This window comes from Diachasmimorpha longicaudata, chromosome 13 (genome assembly GCF_034640455.1).
Source record: "Diachasmimorpha longicaudata isolate KC_UGA_2023 chromosome 13, iyDiaLong2, whole genome shotgun sequence".
NCBI lineage: Eukaryota > Metazoa > Arthropoda > Insecta > Hymenoptera > Braconidae > Diachasmimorpha > Diachasmimorpha longicaudata.
Window position 1 is genome coordinate 4612090 of NC_087237.1, and position 18385 is coordinate 4630474.

At 38.5% G+C, this 18385-nt stretch overlaps 3 protein-coding genes across 7 annotated transcripts; 2 read left to right on the forward strand and 1 right to left on the reverse strand.

The window, feature by feature from the left end:
- The first annotated feature begins 249 nt into the window (after positions 1–249).
- Positions 250–2793, forward strand: Ykt6 (YKT6 v-SNARE). Its single transcript, XM_064133304.1, has 3 exons — positions 250–682; positions 931–1202; positions 1296–2793. Exons 1-3 carry the CDS (start codon positions 493–495, stop codon positions 1434–1436), a joined length of 603 nt encoding a protein of 200 aa, XP_063989374.1. The 5' UTR covers positions 250–492; the 3' UTR covers positions 1437–2793.
- Positions 2794–2834: 41 nt separating this feature from the next.
- LOC135168774 (NADH dehydrogenase [ubiquinone] 1 alpha subcomplex subunit 10, mitochondrial) lies at positions 2835–5659 on the reverse strand. Its single transcript, XM_064133291.1, has 5 exons — positions 5321–5659; positions 5141–5212; positions 3872–4519; positions 3337–3747; positions 2835–3096 (listed from the first exon to the last, which is right to left on the reverse strand). Exons 2-5 carry the CDS (start codon positions 5204–5206, stop codon positions 2986–2988), a joined length of 1236 nt encoding a protein of 411 aa, XP_063989361.1. The 5' UTR covers positions 5207–5212; positions 5321–5659; the 3' UTR covers positions 2835–2985.
- Positions 5660–5843: 184 nt separating this feature from the next.
- On the forward strand, positions 5844–17024 carry Ack-like (Activated Cdc42 kinase-like). 5 transcript variants are annotated; one of them, XM_064133254.1, is made up of 8 exons: positions 7222–7278; positions 7356–7448; positions 8034–8719; positions 8798–9920; positions 10042–10178; positions 10530–10760; positions 14327–14913; positions 15297–17024. In XM_064133254.1, the coding sequence occupies exons 1-8, from the start codon at positions 7269–7271 to the stop codon at positions 16024–16026; spliced, it is 3597 nt and encodes a 1198-aa protein (XP_063989324.1). In that variant the 5' UTR covers positions 7222–7268; the 3' UTR covers positions 16027–17024. The 5 variants fall into 5 exon arrangements, with proteins under 5 accessions (XP_063989321.1, XP_063989323.1, XP_063989320.1 ...); XM_064133251.1 differs by lacking the exons at positions 7222–7278; positions 14327–14913; positions 15297–17024 and adding exons at positions 5844–6398; positions 11368–14320; XM_064133250.1 differs by lacking the exons at positions 14327–14913; positions 15297–17024 and adding an exon at positions 11368–14320 and having other exon boundaries at positions 7158–7278.
- Positions 17025–18385: the final 1361 nt, after the last annotated feature.

Below are 18385 nucleotides of genomic sequence, written 5' to 3' on the forward strand. Positions count from 1 at the left end.
ATCTCTCCCCACCTGTCAAACGAATTTGACAGTTTTTTTTCTATACATCTGACAGACTTTTCAATATATAATACATGTATCATACATAATGTTTTATGATTTTATTAAATACTGAATTACTATGCAACAATATGAATAATAATTTAATTCGTTTTATGCTAAACAACATCCGTTCGATACATCCTTTAATGTCTGGTCATGTGGCCGTCATTTAACGGTTCATGTGACATTTGTCGAACTTATGTGAATGCCTGTACAGTTCTCTCCCGTGTGTTGGCGTTGGTTAGTATGTGATACCAGTTTTTTACTAACCTCTCTGTGCTCATCGTTTCTCTTCCCTGAGAAAGGAAGAGAGAGGAACAATCGAGTGAGACAATAAAAATTGCAACTGTGACGAGAGGATCACTTCCGTGAGACTTTTAAATACGTTTTGAAGTGCTATTAACCTTTTCTCAAGTGACCAGTGCCAAGGATTGCCCAATATTTCCAAAAATGGTTAAGCTTTATGCATTGACAGTGCTTTATAAAGGACCCACATCAGCCAGTGCATTGAAATGTGCTTATGACGTTGATTCATTCTCTTATTTTCAAAGGGGAAGTGTCAGGGAGTTTATGGCGTTTGTTAGTAAGACCATTGTTGAACGTACACAGATTGCTGCTAGACAAAGTGTCAAGGAAGGAGGTAATCCTAATTGCACTCGATATATTCTGATTTTTTTTAGACACGACTCATGCAGAACACGAAATACCATTTTTTATCGCATAATTGTCTCATTACAAGTGTGGCTGGCACCTTGTCTAGGTCTTTTAAGTATTGGAAATCAATAGATGTATATTTTTAGATCTGCACATGCAAGCCTCAAGCATGTAATACATACAAATGTTGAAAAAGCAGTTTTGTTTTGCAGAATAAATTTTTTTTATTTTCAGAATACATGTGTCATGTTTATGTTCGCGGTGACAGTCTCGCGGGTGTTTTGATATCCGATCACGAATACCCTAATCGTGTTTCTCACACGCTGATTACCAAAGTGTTGGATGACTTCGCTGGAAGGTATCCTCCTAGCTCTTGGGGAACTCTGAACGAATCCAGCTGTGATTTTCCATCAATTAATACGTATTTGGCCAAATATCAGAATCCTAGGGAGGCAGATGCACTCACTAAGATGCAGAACGATTTGGATGAGACAAAGATAATATTGGTGAGAATTTGATCTGCTGTTTTTTTAATATCAGGAATGATACGCAATTTTCAAGTGGTCATTCATTGAATATATTTATTTTTCATCAATTAGCATAGCACATTGGAAGCTGTACTCCAGCGAGGGGAAAAACTAGATGATTTGGTCCAAAAATCTGAGGGTCTTAGCATCCAATCAAAGGCCTTCTACAAAACAGCAAGAAAAACCAACTCTTGTTGCAGTTTAACAGCTTAATGTTTAAAATATGCTATTAATTAATTAATCAATGCAAGAGAATGAGGCTAACGCACTCACTCCGTTCTCCCCCCACCTGTTAATGTTCGAATTAATGAAAATAACGATGAATTTATCAACAAAAATGGAAACCTGATGAAAAGTTGAAAAAAATGTATTTCAGATTCTTGTCTTGCATTAATTAATCAATTGATTGTTTGTATTAATTCGTTAATTAAGCGAAGCAAGAAATAGCTATTTTCAATGTGATGTTAAAGGGAAATGAATAATCAACTGTTAAACGAACCGTTATATGAGGAAGACCGCCTCAGTAATCGTGACTTATATCCATTTGTGTAAATGTCGGCTGGCTGATCGTAGTTACAACAGGAGAAATTCGTGGGTGACTGGTAAAACTGGTTTAGTTCAGTTTTGAAAAAAGATAAATTAAAAAATATTGATAATTAAGGGAGTTATTATTTTTTGAAAGTGGTCTATTTTGGTCTTAATAATATTTTTTGCTTCTGAATAAAGAAAAGTATGAAGTTCCCAGGAACGATCGACAATTTATTCCGTTCAATTGAACTCGTAAGATCTATCATATCATCAATTAAATTTAATTTGCATTTTTAAGTTGATCAATTCCTTCAATAATTCATGTTTTTAAAAGATGAGAAAATTTAATTTTGGAACATTTTGTTACCTGTTGAAAATATGACAGATTGTCAATTTCATGAGTGAAAGAATGATTTCTGAAATAAATTCCTTTCTAAAAAAAAGTTCTACAAAAACAAGCGTGAAATCATTCGTTAACGAGAATTTAATGATGGGCACGAAAAGTGTTATCACTTGACTACAGCAATACTATAGGTAATTATATTTCATGTCAGTTCATCACTGCCATTCGCTATTTTCGTTTTCTCCTGCGTAATTGAGTAACTGAAATTATTAAATAGAATTTTTTTTTCCTTTTTTTAATTGTACCAAGGATCTTTCTCCCGAGGAACTTTTTTTAACAGTATTGTAAATAACCAATGATGACTACATCACTTCATAACACGCATATTGTAGGAATTTGTAAGAAATCGTGAATGCATTCCAATTCCAATTATCACACTCAATTAATCTGACCGATTGAATAAAGTAAATAATTAGGAGATGCAAAAATCATAAGATAATTCTAAACGTTTGAAGATTATTTCATAAATATCGCCATTGCTTCAGATGTTGATTAACTATATTTTCAATGAAGAATAAACGAAAAAAATGGAGACAAATGTTGTAACGAGCCTAAAGTCATTGTGAAGTGTTTGTAATTATAAATACAAAAAATATACGTGTACAAACCTTAATAAAGGTAAATTATTTTCAATTTTGATTGATGAAGGGATTTTTTTACAACAATTGATCAGTGAAGAATATTTTTTAAGATTATATTTAATGAAATCGACTGTACAACATAGTGAATATACAGCTGAGGGTTCTCGTAGTCCCCCAGCAGAGCACTACAATATTTTTTTCGACTGAGAAATCTTCTTTGTTGAGAAAATTTTGTATAACATTACTCAGTTCAAATTTGTTTCCGTTTGGGCAGCCAATCGTCTGCAGTTTCCTTGATCTTCCATAGAATACCCTTGTCCCTCGTTGGATCAAATCCACGACCGTATTGTTTGCCCGGGTCCTAAAAAACAACGAAACCTTTCTGAATAGAGACATAATTATCTTCAAAGGTATGGGAGAGGTTCCAATGTTCTCTCCCAAATATTTTGTTCCTTCCAGATTTTTTTTTATTATAAATATTGATAACACAAGAAACAAAAAAATCACATGTAAAACCCCAATTTCTTAATAACAAGATAATTAATGATAAATTACATAAAATCAAATCCAATTGAAGTAGAAAGAATTCTCAATAACTCACATCTTCGTAGAGTTCTTCCAGGACTTCTTGCAACTTGGCGCTAGATTGTCCACTTCTCAAGACCTCAGGAACGTCCCATCTTTTTGTAAAACAACCAGCGATGAGCTGATATTTATGATTAGTGTACGTAGTTCTGGCACCACGAACTTCGTCTGGGGTGGTGAAACGCCAGTCTATCAGTTTGTCCCCATAAAACTTTAGCGCATCTGGGTCGCAGTCGAGTGCTTCGATATCATCCACCACGTCGTCTATGATTCCCTCATTTTCCCAATCATAAACAAGAAGATGCGCGTGCTTTGATATATCCGGTAAGGCGAGCTCTTTGTAAACGCGCTCGATCTCGTTGAGAAACCCAGTTGTCATCGCTGGGGAATCTTTTTCGAAAGGACGGCATCTTTTTTCAATTCTAGTCTAGAGTACAAATTAAAACATAAATGAGGAGGGACAAACAGAAAATCACGAAAATTTGTACTTGTCTATTGTCATTTATATCTTTGTGTCATTCAATGTTTCCGTTTGGAGACAGCAACGTTACCTTGACAGTATCCACTGGAACATCAAGATAAATGCATACGTGCGGTCTGAGAATTCGATGCAAGCTGATGGAGTTACAGCTTTGGTAATAGTCCAGACAACTCTTGGAGATGTATCCACATGTTGCCATTGCCTTGGCAAAGACATGATCAGACCAGGGTGATCTTTCCACCACAACGCCCTGGCCAGTATTCAGGACATGAGCTAGAGCATCGATGTATGTGAGGTACCTGAGCCCATACTGGTGAAGCTGCACCACAATGCTATTTCGTCCCTTGGGATCCTTTAGGAAATTATTCAGATCGACATACTGAGCATCTATGGGCAGTTTCGGATTCAACGACCTGTAGTCAAAGCCATGGCCATCGACGTAAAGATGGTCAAATGTCATCGCAGGAACGTGGTACATCTCCAGTTCCTCAGCTAACTGTTTGCAAAACTTGGCTTTGCCTACTGTTGGCAGGCCATCGACTACGATTACCCGTGTATTTTCGTCGAAACGCTTCTCCATTGGATCTGTCCACACATGCCATGGCCTGTATAACCTGTTTTTGTAGTCGAATGGAGGGGGACGAGGGGGTCTGTTCTCCCGTAATTTCTTGCCTGAGATGAAGGCAACCTGGGTGACTTCATGACCCTTCTGCGAAGCCTAAATAAATTGAATATTATTTATGATGGCCAGGTTTTTTAAGTAAAAAAATAGTAACCAATCATAAAATTATATGTCTCAGTTCATCGCGTTTTTAAGCATGAAGAGGCGGAAAATTCGTGAACTATAAATTAGATTTTTAAAAATCAATCAATTATAACAATTGATGGGCACAACTGGCTGGTTTACATTCTAATCGATTGTGATCGTTGGATTTGGCTTGAAAGTAGAGCAGGTGCCGATGCGTTTGACATTCACTACTCTCGTCTAATCATTTGCCTTCGGAGCAATAGAAAATATCAAGGAAACCTCGACCATTCCATAATGGTGTAGGAAAATGATTTTTGGTTTTGTTTCAAAGTCATTTGTCAACGACAATGTCATTTAATTTAATACTCTACGACACCTGGTACTCTAATTAACAGTTGTGTTAGCAGAAGATCTGCTGGACAAGTTGATCTCTATCACAAGCAGCCGGTGAACAGATAAAATCAATAGATTTTATAGCTCCAGTCAATTCTAATGAGTTATTAAAACTGTTGATGATCATCAATAGTCAATTTACTACTGAGTATTCGTTTAGTTCTACAACTTGATATATGTTTTCAATCAAATACTAACCTTACATAATCCACTCAAAAATCCTGAGGACAATTTGACGCCCCCTCTGCTTAGCACCAGTGCCATATTTCACTGAAAAATGATGAATAATTAATTAAATCTGATGAGACCATCCAAAAAATGCATCATGACTGTTTCAAGAGTATTTATGTAGCGATATTCTATGATAGATGAACTAACCAACTTTTCACCCCCCCTGTCTGAATCTTGGGGGCTCTGGAGCTGCGCAGGAAAGTTCAAAATTGGATGAGATTGAGCACACCAGTCCCTAAGCCATCAAAACCAGAAGTCCTCCCTAATTTCTCATTTGTCTCGCTAATTAGCTACTTTGCAAGAAATTTCCAAAAAAAAAATTTTGCAGAAAATGAAATTCTCTATCAAAAAGCGGGATTTTAGGGATGCTCTTACAAACCCACTAATTACCACGGTAATTAAACAATAAATGAAAACATAGGAACAAGTAAAAATTTTTAGTAATCAAATGAGTATCGCGGTCATGTTTGTTTACAGAGATTAGGAGATGAACTTGTAACTGTGTCTCCAATCTTAAAAACTAAGAAAAAAAGTCTGCCAACGTCGGCTCACCAGGTGACCGACTTAACGGCAGAGGCAGCGACGATGGCGACTCTCCGGTGGTACGATATACTAACGCTGGCGTGCGGTCGCCGGAACCTCGAGAACTAACTTCTACTTCAGTCATTTTCTCTGTCTTCCCCCCTGATTCGTCCCCCATTTCACATCAATACGTTTTTCTCCTTTATTTGTAAGTCTAAAGATGTATATTGGGAGCACAAGCTTCGAGATGTGTAGAGTAAGAGTGCATCACTACTTGAATTATTCTCAATGAGGGATAAAACGATAAAATTCATCAGTCACATCTAAATATCGATGACACAATTATTTACAATTTATCAGAGAATTTATTTTTGTAATGAAATTGTAAGAGTCAATTCAACTCGTTTTCCGCTCTCGTCGGCTCTATTCTGTTGACAGTGGAAATCACGGTGGAGTGTAAAGCACAAAACCCCATTGTTGTGTTCGTTGGAGTCTCGTGAGAGTGTGAATGTCTCTGGGGAAAGTTTATTTGAATGAGGGAAATTGTGATAGAGGGAAATGATCCGAGTGGTGAAATTTTTTAACAGCCACTTTTAAGGATTTTGCGGGAATAATTGTTGGTCAACCGGGAGACTGATAGCTTCCATGAGTTAGTGAGCATCTTCAAGAAGGCCCAGAGGTACTGACGGAGATTGGAAAATGGGTGAGTGATGGGTTCATTTGGTTTAGTCGAGAATTACTGGAGTTCGTGATTTTCTATTTATAAGTTGTTGAGGTCTCTGATCTGATCAGGGGAGAAGGCTGTGGGGGGCACTTCTGGCTCGGCGTACCCTCAGAATTTGTTCCTAGAAAATTTGCAAATTGTCTGAAAGTCATTGCTGATGGATTTAAATAAAGACGAACGAAGTAATTGGACATGTTTTAATAAATGCGTTGATTATTTCGGGTGTGATATGGCTTACGAGGAATGACAAGAGATTTTTTATTAGGAATTCCAGATGTAAAGGCCTTCGGTTTTTTTAGGAGAAGGTACCTGCTATTGGAGTAGACAATTTGATGTTGGACTTGCTAATTATGAGTATTTTAATTTTACATTAATGAGGAGACTGAGTTGTCTGCAAAAAATACGTCCTATTCAGATATTTTAATAAATTAAATAATCATCCTGATCATGAGAGATTTCGAGGAACAATTTTAGGAGCTTATTCATGATAGCATGACTGAGGGTGGCCAATATCAAGAGTTTTGCGACAGTTAGTTTTTATTTTTTTATTCAATTAGATGTAAAACTATTTTTATGTTGTTGACAATTGACATTTCGGAATTGGAATTTATGTTTTAATCTACGTGAGTTGCGAAACTCTTTCAAACGTGAAAAAAGAATTCGCCCCAATGTGCTCGTTTTTTCCTCCTTTGTTGGTAATTGATACTCGATGCCATTGAATTCTCACGCCAGTCATTCGATATCTCGTGTACGTTCAATGTATATATATTGGATGTCACTACGGTTATCGCCGCATTATCCTCACGATAAGTCACTGAAAAAGAAAGATAAAGCGGGAAAACTGAAAGCATGAGCTTTTGTTAGTTTTAAGATTATATTTTTTTTAATCATCTTTGACAAATATTTTAATTTTTTTTTTGTTCATCATTCCGACAGATATTTCGAGTGGAATTTCTAGAAACGCCGGCCCGGGGCTGTACGAATTCCTCATGGAGGCTGAACTGCAGCAGTACTACGCAGGAATTCGAGGTATGAATTTATTTTTAGTGCCATTTTATTGATTACAAGTCTGAAAATTCTTCCGCAAAAATTTGGAGTTGATTTGAACTTAAAACACTTTGAGTTAAATTTGAAGAGCTTTTGAGGAGATGAAAGGCTGTCTTTTTTATTTTGAGATCATGAAAAAATTTTTGAATGACTTTATAAGACTTTTTGCTGTGGAGAATCATAAACAGACGTTTCGGAGATAATTGTTACGCCTCGAAGTGCCTTTATTATTAACATGTGGACATCCAGCACTGTCAGCAATAATTTTGCCAGCGTAACTCATTCGTATTGCGCAAATGACGAAATATAAACAATTAGCGAATTATTCAAGAGGTTGTTCAAGTATTCACTGACAAAAGAAATAGTTTTGTCAGAAGAATTTTATTTCAATTCGATTGGAGAGAAAAAAATCTGGAGAGTTGTCACCTGCTTTGACGGAAAGTGCTCTATTGTTTCTATTGATAGAATTCATATTTATCATATGGATTACGATGAATATTTATGTATATCATAAGCCTCATTACTGACCGAAAAAATGGAAATAATTATTCAATCCGGGATCTGTAGGTGATTTGAAGGTGCAAACGACAGCCCAACTAAAATACGTAACTGAGGAAGACCTAAACGCGATCGGGATGTCCAAGCCCGAGATGCGTCGCCTAAAGAAGTACTTCCAGAAGTACTTTCCCCAGAACTACCTCTCAAAATTCAAGAAAATGCTCCTCTCAAAACGGGAGGAACAGCCCTCCGGGGCACTGGCCATTCTCCCCGAGGAGAAGCAAGATAAACCCGCGATAAAAGTTCCCAATAAGCACATGATTCCAGCGGACGCTATAATAGTAAACAAGGAGCTTGGGATGGGGGAATTCGGTGTTGTCCAGCAAGGAGTCTGGACCAATGACGGAGAGAGAATTCAAGTGGCCATAAAGTGTCTCTCCCGCGAGCGAATGCAAAATAATCCCATTGAATTTCTCAAAGAAGCTGCGATTATGCATGCTATTGATCATGAGCACATCGTACGTTTGTACGGTGTTGTATTAGATACAAACTCTCTGATGCTAGTCACGGAATTAGCGCCACTTCGCTCGCTATTAGAATGCCTCAAAGAGCCTAGTTTACGAGGCAGCTTTCCCGTTCTATCTCTCTTCGACTTTTCAATTCAAATATCGGACGGTATGCAGTACCTAGAGGCCAAAAGACTGATCCATCGAGACCTGGCAGCCCGGAATATCCTGGTGTTTTCTAAGAATAAGGTGAAATATTTTTTCATTGGAATAAACTGCATTTCGCAATCATGTGATTGCATTGAAAATTTGAAATTCTTTCCACAGGTAAAAATCTCGGACTTCGGGTTATCCCGAGCTCTAGGAGTCGGCAAGGACTATTATCAAACCAATTTCAATGTGAATCTAAAGCTCCCGATCGCCTGGTGTGCCCCAGAATGCATCTCTTACCTGAAATTCACCTCAGCCAGTGACGTCTGGGCGTACGGTGTTACCCTCTGGGAGATGTTCAGCTACGGTTTCCAGCCCTGGGCAGCGCTGACAGGCCACCAGATTCTGGAGGCAATCGACGAGCCTAATTATCAACGCCTGGAGCAGCCAGACTGCTGCCCCAAGGACTACTTTTCCCTGATGCTCCAGTGCTGGCAGCACGAGCCTGCCAAACGTCCGAAGTTCTCTGAACTCATCAATCTTCTTCCTGACCTGAAGCCAGAACAGGTGCAGGCAGTGCAGGACAGTGGGGAAATTGGTCAGTTGTGCTACAGGCAGGGGGACATAATCACAGTCCTCGATAAGGGAAGCAATAACATCCTTTGGAAGGGAGTTCTCCCCAGTGGCAAGACAGGCCTTTTCAATCCTGCCCATACAATCGCTTATCTGGGGTCTAATCTACCTAGCAACAAACCTGGAGAATTTTCCAGGGGCGATGGAAAGAACGCTTTCTCCTCTCAGAGGAGAAAAATACGTACTGACATGATATCCTCGCCTCAGGGGGATCTTAAACACACGGGACACGTCGGACTTGATGGAGCTTACTTCGGGGATATCAGTTTTCTCGGTGGAAAGTATCCACATTTGCCGAGGCAGGTAGTGACTCCTTACAAACCTCATGAGGATGTCCCTGACAACTCGAGTCAAGTTTATAATCAGGATGGACGGGAGTGCAGGGAAGTGAGGGATGGAAGAGAGTGCAGAAGTGAAGCGGGGAGAAATAGAGGTCAGGAAGTTAAACATGAGAATGTCTGGGAAGGGAACGATGTCGTGATGGGGAATGGGGGGAAGGCCAAGAGTGGTGGGAAGAGGGTGCTGGAAGGCCTGCCGGCTGATCATGAGTATCATGAGATCAGTGATGAGGAAAATCAGGACAGCCCACTGAGGTTTGATAAGCCTCTGAATTTTGACTTCGGACCGAGCTTGCTGGATGAGATGGATCAGATGTTCAGGTCGTTAGGTAATTATGAGGTTTTGTTTAATGAAATTTGAGGTGTGGGTTCAGATTTATATTGATGGGAGGAATGATGAAAATATTTGAAACACCTTTTTTGAATCAGTTTAATAATTGATTTTTTCAGGAACGTCCCCACCACCGCCGCCTCCAGGGCACCCAGGATCCACCGACCATGAGGCCAGTAATGCTAGAAATGAATTAAGGGAAATCCAAGCCAAACAGAGTTCCAAAAAGAAACAAGCCACCGTGAGTCCAATAAATGTACAGTGAAATTTATTTATTTTCATTTATTTAGAATTTAATTTTTATTAATTAATTATAAAATTATTTTTATTTTCGTTTATTCATTAAAATTTATATTATTTCCATTGGAATGTGCAACAGGGAACTCGTTATTAGGGCATAAATTTGGTCGTGAAGTGGTGAAGAACAGGAGAAAATTGATGGGCTTTTTTAACGTTATAAAAATTTTCATCTTAGTTTTATTAATGTCGATGATTTTACAATGACGAAATAACTTGCCATTTCATGAACTGTAACTTCTCCTGTTCTACAGTCATCCATTCACCACTCAATGATTGTTTTGATTTTCAAAGAATATGAATGATTCAGGTGAAACCAATATCTGCCGCCGATCAGAAAACATTGTACTCGGCGATAGCAATGGCGCAGGAATTGACAGCTCGTTCAATGTCGGATCTTGAGCATCCACCAGAATCACCACGCACACCAGTAAGCCCCTCAAGACGCAGAAAATTCAGTTTTAAGTTGCCACATCAACACAGTCCCAAACCTGATAGGCGACACTTTTCTGAGGAAGCTGCCAGTATACCTGACATACAGGTACACTCATTATTTTTTCTTTATTTATATTTACTACAATACATTAAAGACACTAACATTTTTCCTTTTGACAAAACATTTATCTCTGTACATATTTAATCAACTAATTTCAACTATCACACAATAATTCATGTCATGAGGAGCTTTGTTAATTCCTGATGCCTTTAGAGCAAATCTGTGGCTTATTGGAATCAGGGGATGAAATGAATCCAAAAAATCCAAGAACCCCTGACAAATAGAAAGCTCAGTATGAGGTACAATGAAAAATATGTTGCCATATGCGCATCTTCTGGTTCAAAATAATAATTGAAAAATCGTCGATGGCTGCCTTTTTGGTACCCCGGTAATTTTACGTGGATACGTCTGATAATAAACATCCCCCAAAATTAAAATTCATTCCTCAAACTACTGGAGATTATTCTCAGCAAATTCTTCCTCAGGATTTTCGTTCTAAATCCTTCCCATAATGAAAACATAAACGTATCCACGTTGAAAAAATTTCTCCAAACGTCAAAACAATTACTAACACAATTAATTTACTCTCCCCACTCCCATCCTTTCACTTAATTATCATTTAATTTATCACTTGTGCACTTGGAAATCCCAGTGGCTCTGTACAAGCCTGCAATCCCTATCTTCAACCGTATCAAGCATAGAGTCCCTCGGTGCACCCTCTACTCTGAAGCTCCCCCTCTGGGACAAAGCGTCGGCCGAATTTTGTTTCGCGAAATCCCGCGAATTATTGACAAAGCCAAGTGCCTGGACATCGTACATGGATGTAGATTTTGAAAGTCACTTCCTGGACAACGAGGCTATAAAGCAGCATCTTGTTAAGTCCTCGGAATTTCTCGAGAATGGTAACCGACAGGACTTGACCCCTCGTTTGGCCAAAAACCCATTAGACCAACGGAATCACGCACCTAACGTCAACGGCAAATCTTATTGTTCCAACCCGAACTTGGAAATTCCAAGAGACGTCAAGAGAGTCTCGGCCAGTTATGTAGATCGTTATTTCGATCAGTCGAACGTTTCCACTTACTACGAAGACGAGACTAGCTTCAACTGCATGGACAGATCGCTAGACACTTTCGGGAACGAACCCCAGAGGATCGAAAATGTAAACAACATGGACGAGACCAACAGAAGCGAGTACTGGAAGAATTACGACGAAATTTCAATGCGTAGAGAGCACATTATACAGGAAAAAGTGATGAACAATCAGGACTTCGGCGATCTACCGCCGCGATCCACTGATTCCACTGAATCCCCCAGATCCAAAGCCAAATCATTCGATCTCACGACAGAATCTTTTTCCAATTTCGATTTGGGAACCCGCCCGAAGGCACCAGGTTCAGTAAAACTGAATATCTCACGAGATGACGTGGAGAAGCGCCTGGAATTCCAGAAAACTCGAACCCCTCGGCCAAATTTGGAATCAGTTCGAGTGAAAATTCAGAGCTATCGAAAATCCGAGGAGAATAAAAATGGTCACGACAATTTTCCCTTCCTCATCTCGAATAATCCATTATTTATCTCGGAGCCTGATAAGAAAGAATCACCGGTTTACAGCAGCTCCGAGAGCCTCAGGATGAATTTCCAACGATTACGACGTAAATCTGACGTTGACGTTAATAATCAAGAGGATTTGAGCAGTAAGATATTCGCTGAGAAATATCAGCGAGAAGTTTCGGGACTGGAGTCAGTGAAAAATTATCTGGATGCCAAGAAGGGACAGAGGTTTAATTTGGGATTGGGTAAATTGACACAGAATATGATACAATTGGGAAAGAATATTGCTCAAAATTCGAGGAACCTCGATCTACCCCGAATGTCGAGTCTCAGAACTGATAATCAGGGATTGAGGATCGAGGGGAATTCCAGTGAGACGGGTAATCCGTCGTTGACGAATGACACAAAGTCTACGGTTTCCATGAAACTGCAGAAGAATTTGGTGCTTGATTTGGGGCATTCGAATCTTCGATCTAGTGGTCCAGGCGGTGGGAACAGTTCACCCCTGCGTTCACACATCCTGGAGCCAGCGAAGATCTATCAGAACGATGTGATAAAGAAGGAACAGCTCAAACCCGAAATTATTGTTGATAAAGTTCAAGGGACTCCCAACGTCTATCGACATCGGACTTCCTCGTTGTCTGAAGTGAGAAAGACAACCATTAAGGGTATCAGGAGATCTTATCATCCTGATAATGAGTCCAGTGAGGACTCCGACTCTATCTCGCATTCGGAAACAGATATCCGGAGTCGTTTGAAATTCAAGAGACGGTATAGAAAAATTCCCCAAGGGTTTAAACTTAATTTCAAAAACAAAGGAACGTTGCTGAATCCTGAGAGTGCGAGGCGAGGGGGAATGGGGCTGGAGGTGACGGGTAAATCACCACCACCTTCTACGAGTTTCCTGAATTCACTGTCGCCACCTTTCGCGTCGAGGAATAATTTAGTTTCTTGGCCGGAGAGTGCACCCAGTTCCAGCTTGACTTTTACAAGCAACTCGGAACTGGATTCAGATACGAGCTCTGAGTATCCTGAGTTTACACAAGATACATTGACGTTTCCACCTTCGCCTGCACCGTGAATAATAAGGGTGGGATGAGCAGAGATAGAATGAGATGAGAGGAGTGATGTGAAACACACAGGATAAATAGGTCACAGATAAATCTTTGGTTGGAAAATTCTTCTAATTTTCTACTAATTTTCAGCCCTTTTTATTGAGAAATTCTGTTGAAACGTTTTTTTTTTATAAACAGTTACTTCAGATTTACCATTGGATTCACGAGGTTTTTCTGTGACTTACTATCTTGCGTGCAGGTTTGCTTGGATTTCAGTTACTCCAGAGTATGTCGCAATGTCAGGAAGATAAGAAAATTTTCATGGGCATCTCAGGACTTTTTTCGTAGAGCAAAATGAAAGTTTTTTTGTCTTCCTTCAGTTCACTTCTCCCAAAAATATCTACACACCAATCCGCAAATTCACATGTTTCGGATGTGCCCTCACTTGACTTCAGAATTCAAGATTCAATGGATTCCCCATCACCATCCGAAGAACCATAGAAGAAGTCACCAAACACCTCGGTTTTCCCACGTTTTCAGCCCACCGCCTACGACATTCCGCCGCAATATTCAAATCCCCTTTGAAAAAATAATTATCAAGTGCCACAACCCCTCGAAATTGAATCGATAATTAACCTACGTACTTTATTACTAAACCAATATGTTGACGCTTAGCATGCTTGCATGAATTGTATCAAATAACCCTCGTAGTATTAATACAATGACAATTATGAAGAAAAAAAAATGAGAAAACACAAACTTTGGATATATTTACAACTTTATACCATTTGTACACGAACTAATAATTAAACAAAAAAAAATATATATATAAGAAAAAAACCAAACCAAGTGCACATGATTACTTCACTTGCATGATTTAATTTATCATTTATTTTCTTCATTTTATCTGATTATTTTGATTCATGATTTCGTATAATTTATCCAATTTTTTTTGTTATCCTATCCCCCAAAAAACCAAAAAAACAAAAAATTGTTGAACAGGCAACACTCTCGGACGAAGCTAAGGAGGTGTACAACAGTTTGGTGGAGACACAAGTCCTAGAGAATACGACTGATACCAATCCATTGAGAATGCTTCGATCCGGATTGCCAATGGTCCGTTCAAAATTACGCACCAGTCGTCAGTCAAGTTTCAGTAGTACCCTGTCACCATCAGAGGAGATGGTTGATTCCAACTTCTCATGTGATTTCAATCATGTGGGATCGACGACATTGCCAAAAATAAGGACACCATTGCCACCGAATGTACCGTTGATGGGGACCTCTAGGTCACTGGAGAGACACAGCTCGGCCATTGGAATTGAGAACAATCAGAATCATAATAATGTGGACGAGAATCCGATTCCATTACCACCGAGGGATAGATCGAAGACATTGCAGCCCAAGTCGAGTCTTCCCAGACATCAGCGAAAGCATCCGTTGATCATCCCCGGGGATGGGGTGACACGGACTTTGGCTAAAATGGCGGTGAACGCGGCCATGGAGGATCAGGTGGACGGACCTGCGAGGAGTGAGGGGCTTGGGGTCAGAGGAGGAGAGCCGAGTACTTCGGAAGCAGCTCCAAACAGGTTGGTTATGGAGGGTGGATAGGGTTACGGATCTTACTATCCCTAATACAAGTAGTTCATGAAATTAAATGAGACGTTTTGCGTCATGATACTATTGATGAAAAATCGATCCTTTTTTTAAATGGAAATATTTCCAAAGTTTGGGAACAAATAAAATACAAAAATGAGTGACTGGAAAAATTTATTGGTCCTCTGGACAAGAATGACAAACCGAAAAAGGAAGGGGCGATCATATGGTCTTATAAAAAAATCTATTTTAAAAAATGGATTGCACATGCGATACTTGATCATCTCCTATAAATTTTCATTCTAGGATCGCCGATATGATGCATCGAAAAACGTTTCACAATCCTATTTGAAGCTAATTCCAATGTCATTTCCAGTCCCGACGAGTTCGAGAGACGAATAGCCTCCGACCTGGCAGCCTTGGACAGTCTTCCCCTTGAGCCACCAGCAAATCGTCTTCACCGTTGCAGTGTTATATCGGAGGATCTCCTCGAGTTCTCCGAGAATCTGATAGATTGTGACTCCAAAGAATCTCAAAATTCCTCCCTGGAAGCCCAAAAAACGCCACAAGGATCCCCCACATCTTCCCGCCAGCCAAAAATCAAGGAAATTCAATCAGAGTCTTCGAAATTGTCGTACGACGATGCAAAAGAGCCAAAAGAGTCTTCCCAAACTTCTCAAGTGCCAATGCTAAAATCAAATAAAAACGAAGGTATATCAGAAGTCGACAGCCGAAGAGCGAGAACTAGTGATTTATCAAGGCAATCGGATCACGTTTCCTGCGAGGATCTCTTGGAATTCGCTTGTGATGGCCCGAATGCCCGACGAACTCGAGGCCCTCATAATGGCGAACAGTCGGACGAGGTACGGATTATGCTGAAGGTTCTTCATGATCAATCAACTCCTGAATCTTGTGTAGCTGCTCTGAATGTCACTGATTGGGACGTTCTGGCAGCTATCAAGTTGGAGCGTCTTCAGGGCTTGTTGAAGAAGGAGAACCATTTTGTGGGACTTGAGGACTGCAAAGTCATGTTGAGCCAGTGTGGAGGGGATGTGGTGAAAGCTGCTGCTTTGCTTAGAAATACTGAGGATACCGCATCAGTTTAGAAAGGTGAACGGGTGAATTCAAATTTCCAATTTTATTCTAGCTGAATCCTATGGTTGTAGTGACTAGCAGAAATGCAGGAAAAATTAGGGAAGAATAGACCGTAAGCAAATTTGCATGTTGTATGTGGTTACAGAATTTTCCACTCATTCCATTGAGCATCAAAAGACAAATGGACTAGAATCTCTAAAATTTAGAATTAAATTTTGCAGAAAATCGATTTTTTATATGCGATATATATTTACATGGATGTCTTAGTGAATGAAATGGCCTGAAAGTAATGGAAAGTTCAATGGAAATTAAATAGAAACTTCAAACGAATTCGCTAGATTATTCTGTTAAATTGTTGGCTCTATAGAGGATAGACAGAGGCCATTTTAATTCAAAATTAGTTTTCTTGGATATATACACCTTCACAAAAGGAAAATAGTTTTCACTCTAAACCAATTTCATATTCTTAAGGTAATTATATTCTTGTTGCAGAAGTTTCTGTCATTTATTATGCATTTTTGAGTGTCTTCTGAGTTTTTCCTTATAAAAATGAAAATTACGGAGGAGCATTTTGTTGACAGTAGCTTGATAGTAATTTATTTTCTTTTTCAATGCAAGGAGAGAACTTTTTTATACGAGGTACTAAACGGTGGTACTGCTTTTGGTACGTGTTTAAACGAAATGTTATATACCAATGAATACAAAAAAAAATTAAACTGATAAATATGTATTGAATTTATATGCAAAGTGTATAGAGTCTACGCGATTTATTAATTATCTTATTTAACATATATCTTTGGTATATTGATGTCTCTGGTAAGCTTTATACGAAAAATTTTATATGAGAAAAAATTTACAATTCTATATATCAGTAGTGAATAAGGAAATTAAAAAAAAAAATTTTCATGACCATAATCACCGACGAATGAAGACTGTACTGCGATTGAATCCAATAGGGCTATAATTTATGATTGATAGAATAAATACGTCATTTGTAAATTACAGTAAATAGGGGTCCAATTATTTTCTTCCTCACCTCCTTTATCGATTGAATTAATTTAATAAGTGGAATCAATTTGTTCTTCTTACATGTTTTCAAAATATAAATTATTGGGATATGAACGAGCTCTACTTATCTAACAGCAGAGATATTTTTCTTCTAGAAATTTCACTTACCGTCTGCCGAATAGAAAATGATTCAAAAGAGTTAAAGCAGCGGATGATAATTGTCATTTCAATTGGGGTATACGAAGTATCCTTTTCGATTTTGAAAAAATGGTGACAAAATGTGGAATCAATTTTCTGCGTCTTCACAATTTTTTAGTTTCTTCAGTCAAAAACAGTATAGAAATTTTGATAGAACGTGTGTCTAATCAACTAGTTAACAATAAAATATCACATCTTTCAAATGAGTAGAGAAAAAATTCTATAAAAATTTTATATCACGGAAAATTAATTAATTTATTTAAGGACATCGTAAAGTCCAAATTAGTCGACAAAAACTGAAACACAAGAAATCCAGTTGAAAGAGTTGAACAAGTCCAGCAATTAATCTTGTATGACAAAGCCCTACACAATTTTCAACAAATTTGTGACTGAAATATCATGACTCGGTGGCCCATGCAAAGTTAACATTAATTTGCGTAACGTGTTTTTGGGCTGTTTGGTTTGAAAAGCCAAACGGATGTGGGTGCGCACGATCCCAAAGAACAAGTCCAAACCCATAACTCAGCTCATTTACGTTTCAATGCCATCTTTATTCAGTTTCATCTTTTTTTTTCTTCACTTTTTTTTTCACATTGTCACTCAAAAGCGGTCACCATTGTCACTCGAGTTTCGAGTACCTTGCATTCTTCATCGTGTATGTGTGTATACGGCTATTCGGTTTTCATTGTGGATGGTGACTACCACGCGGCTCCAATACATTATCTCAAATTTTATTCGAATTCTTGGAAATTAGCTGGAGATATTTTGGTTTTTCTTTAAAAATTCATTTCTCTGGGCCCAGCCTGAGGAAATACTAATTTTTCGGGCCTAAACCTTCCAAATATTTGTAGCACCACCGTTGGCATTCGATAACCCTTTTTTTTCAAAATGTATCTCCACTTTTATTTGAGAAAAACATTTATTCCCCTCTGTCTCCATTGAACAATGAAAAAAAAATATTTTCAAGTTCATTGGTTTCATCCAACTTGAAATATTACATTCAGAATAACGATTTCGATCAATAAAATATCTGCACTCATAAACAACAATAAAAAATAAAAAATCATCATTTCATTTGCATATCCCCATTCTCGTTAAGATTGAGAAATATTCGGGAAGCAATAACTCCACCCATCGTTCCATAATTCCAATTAAATATTTCTC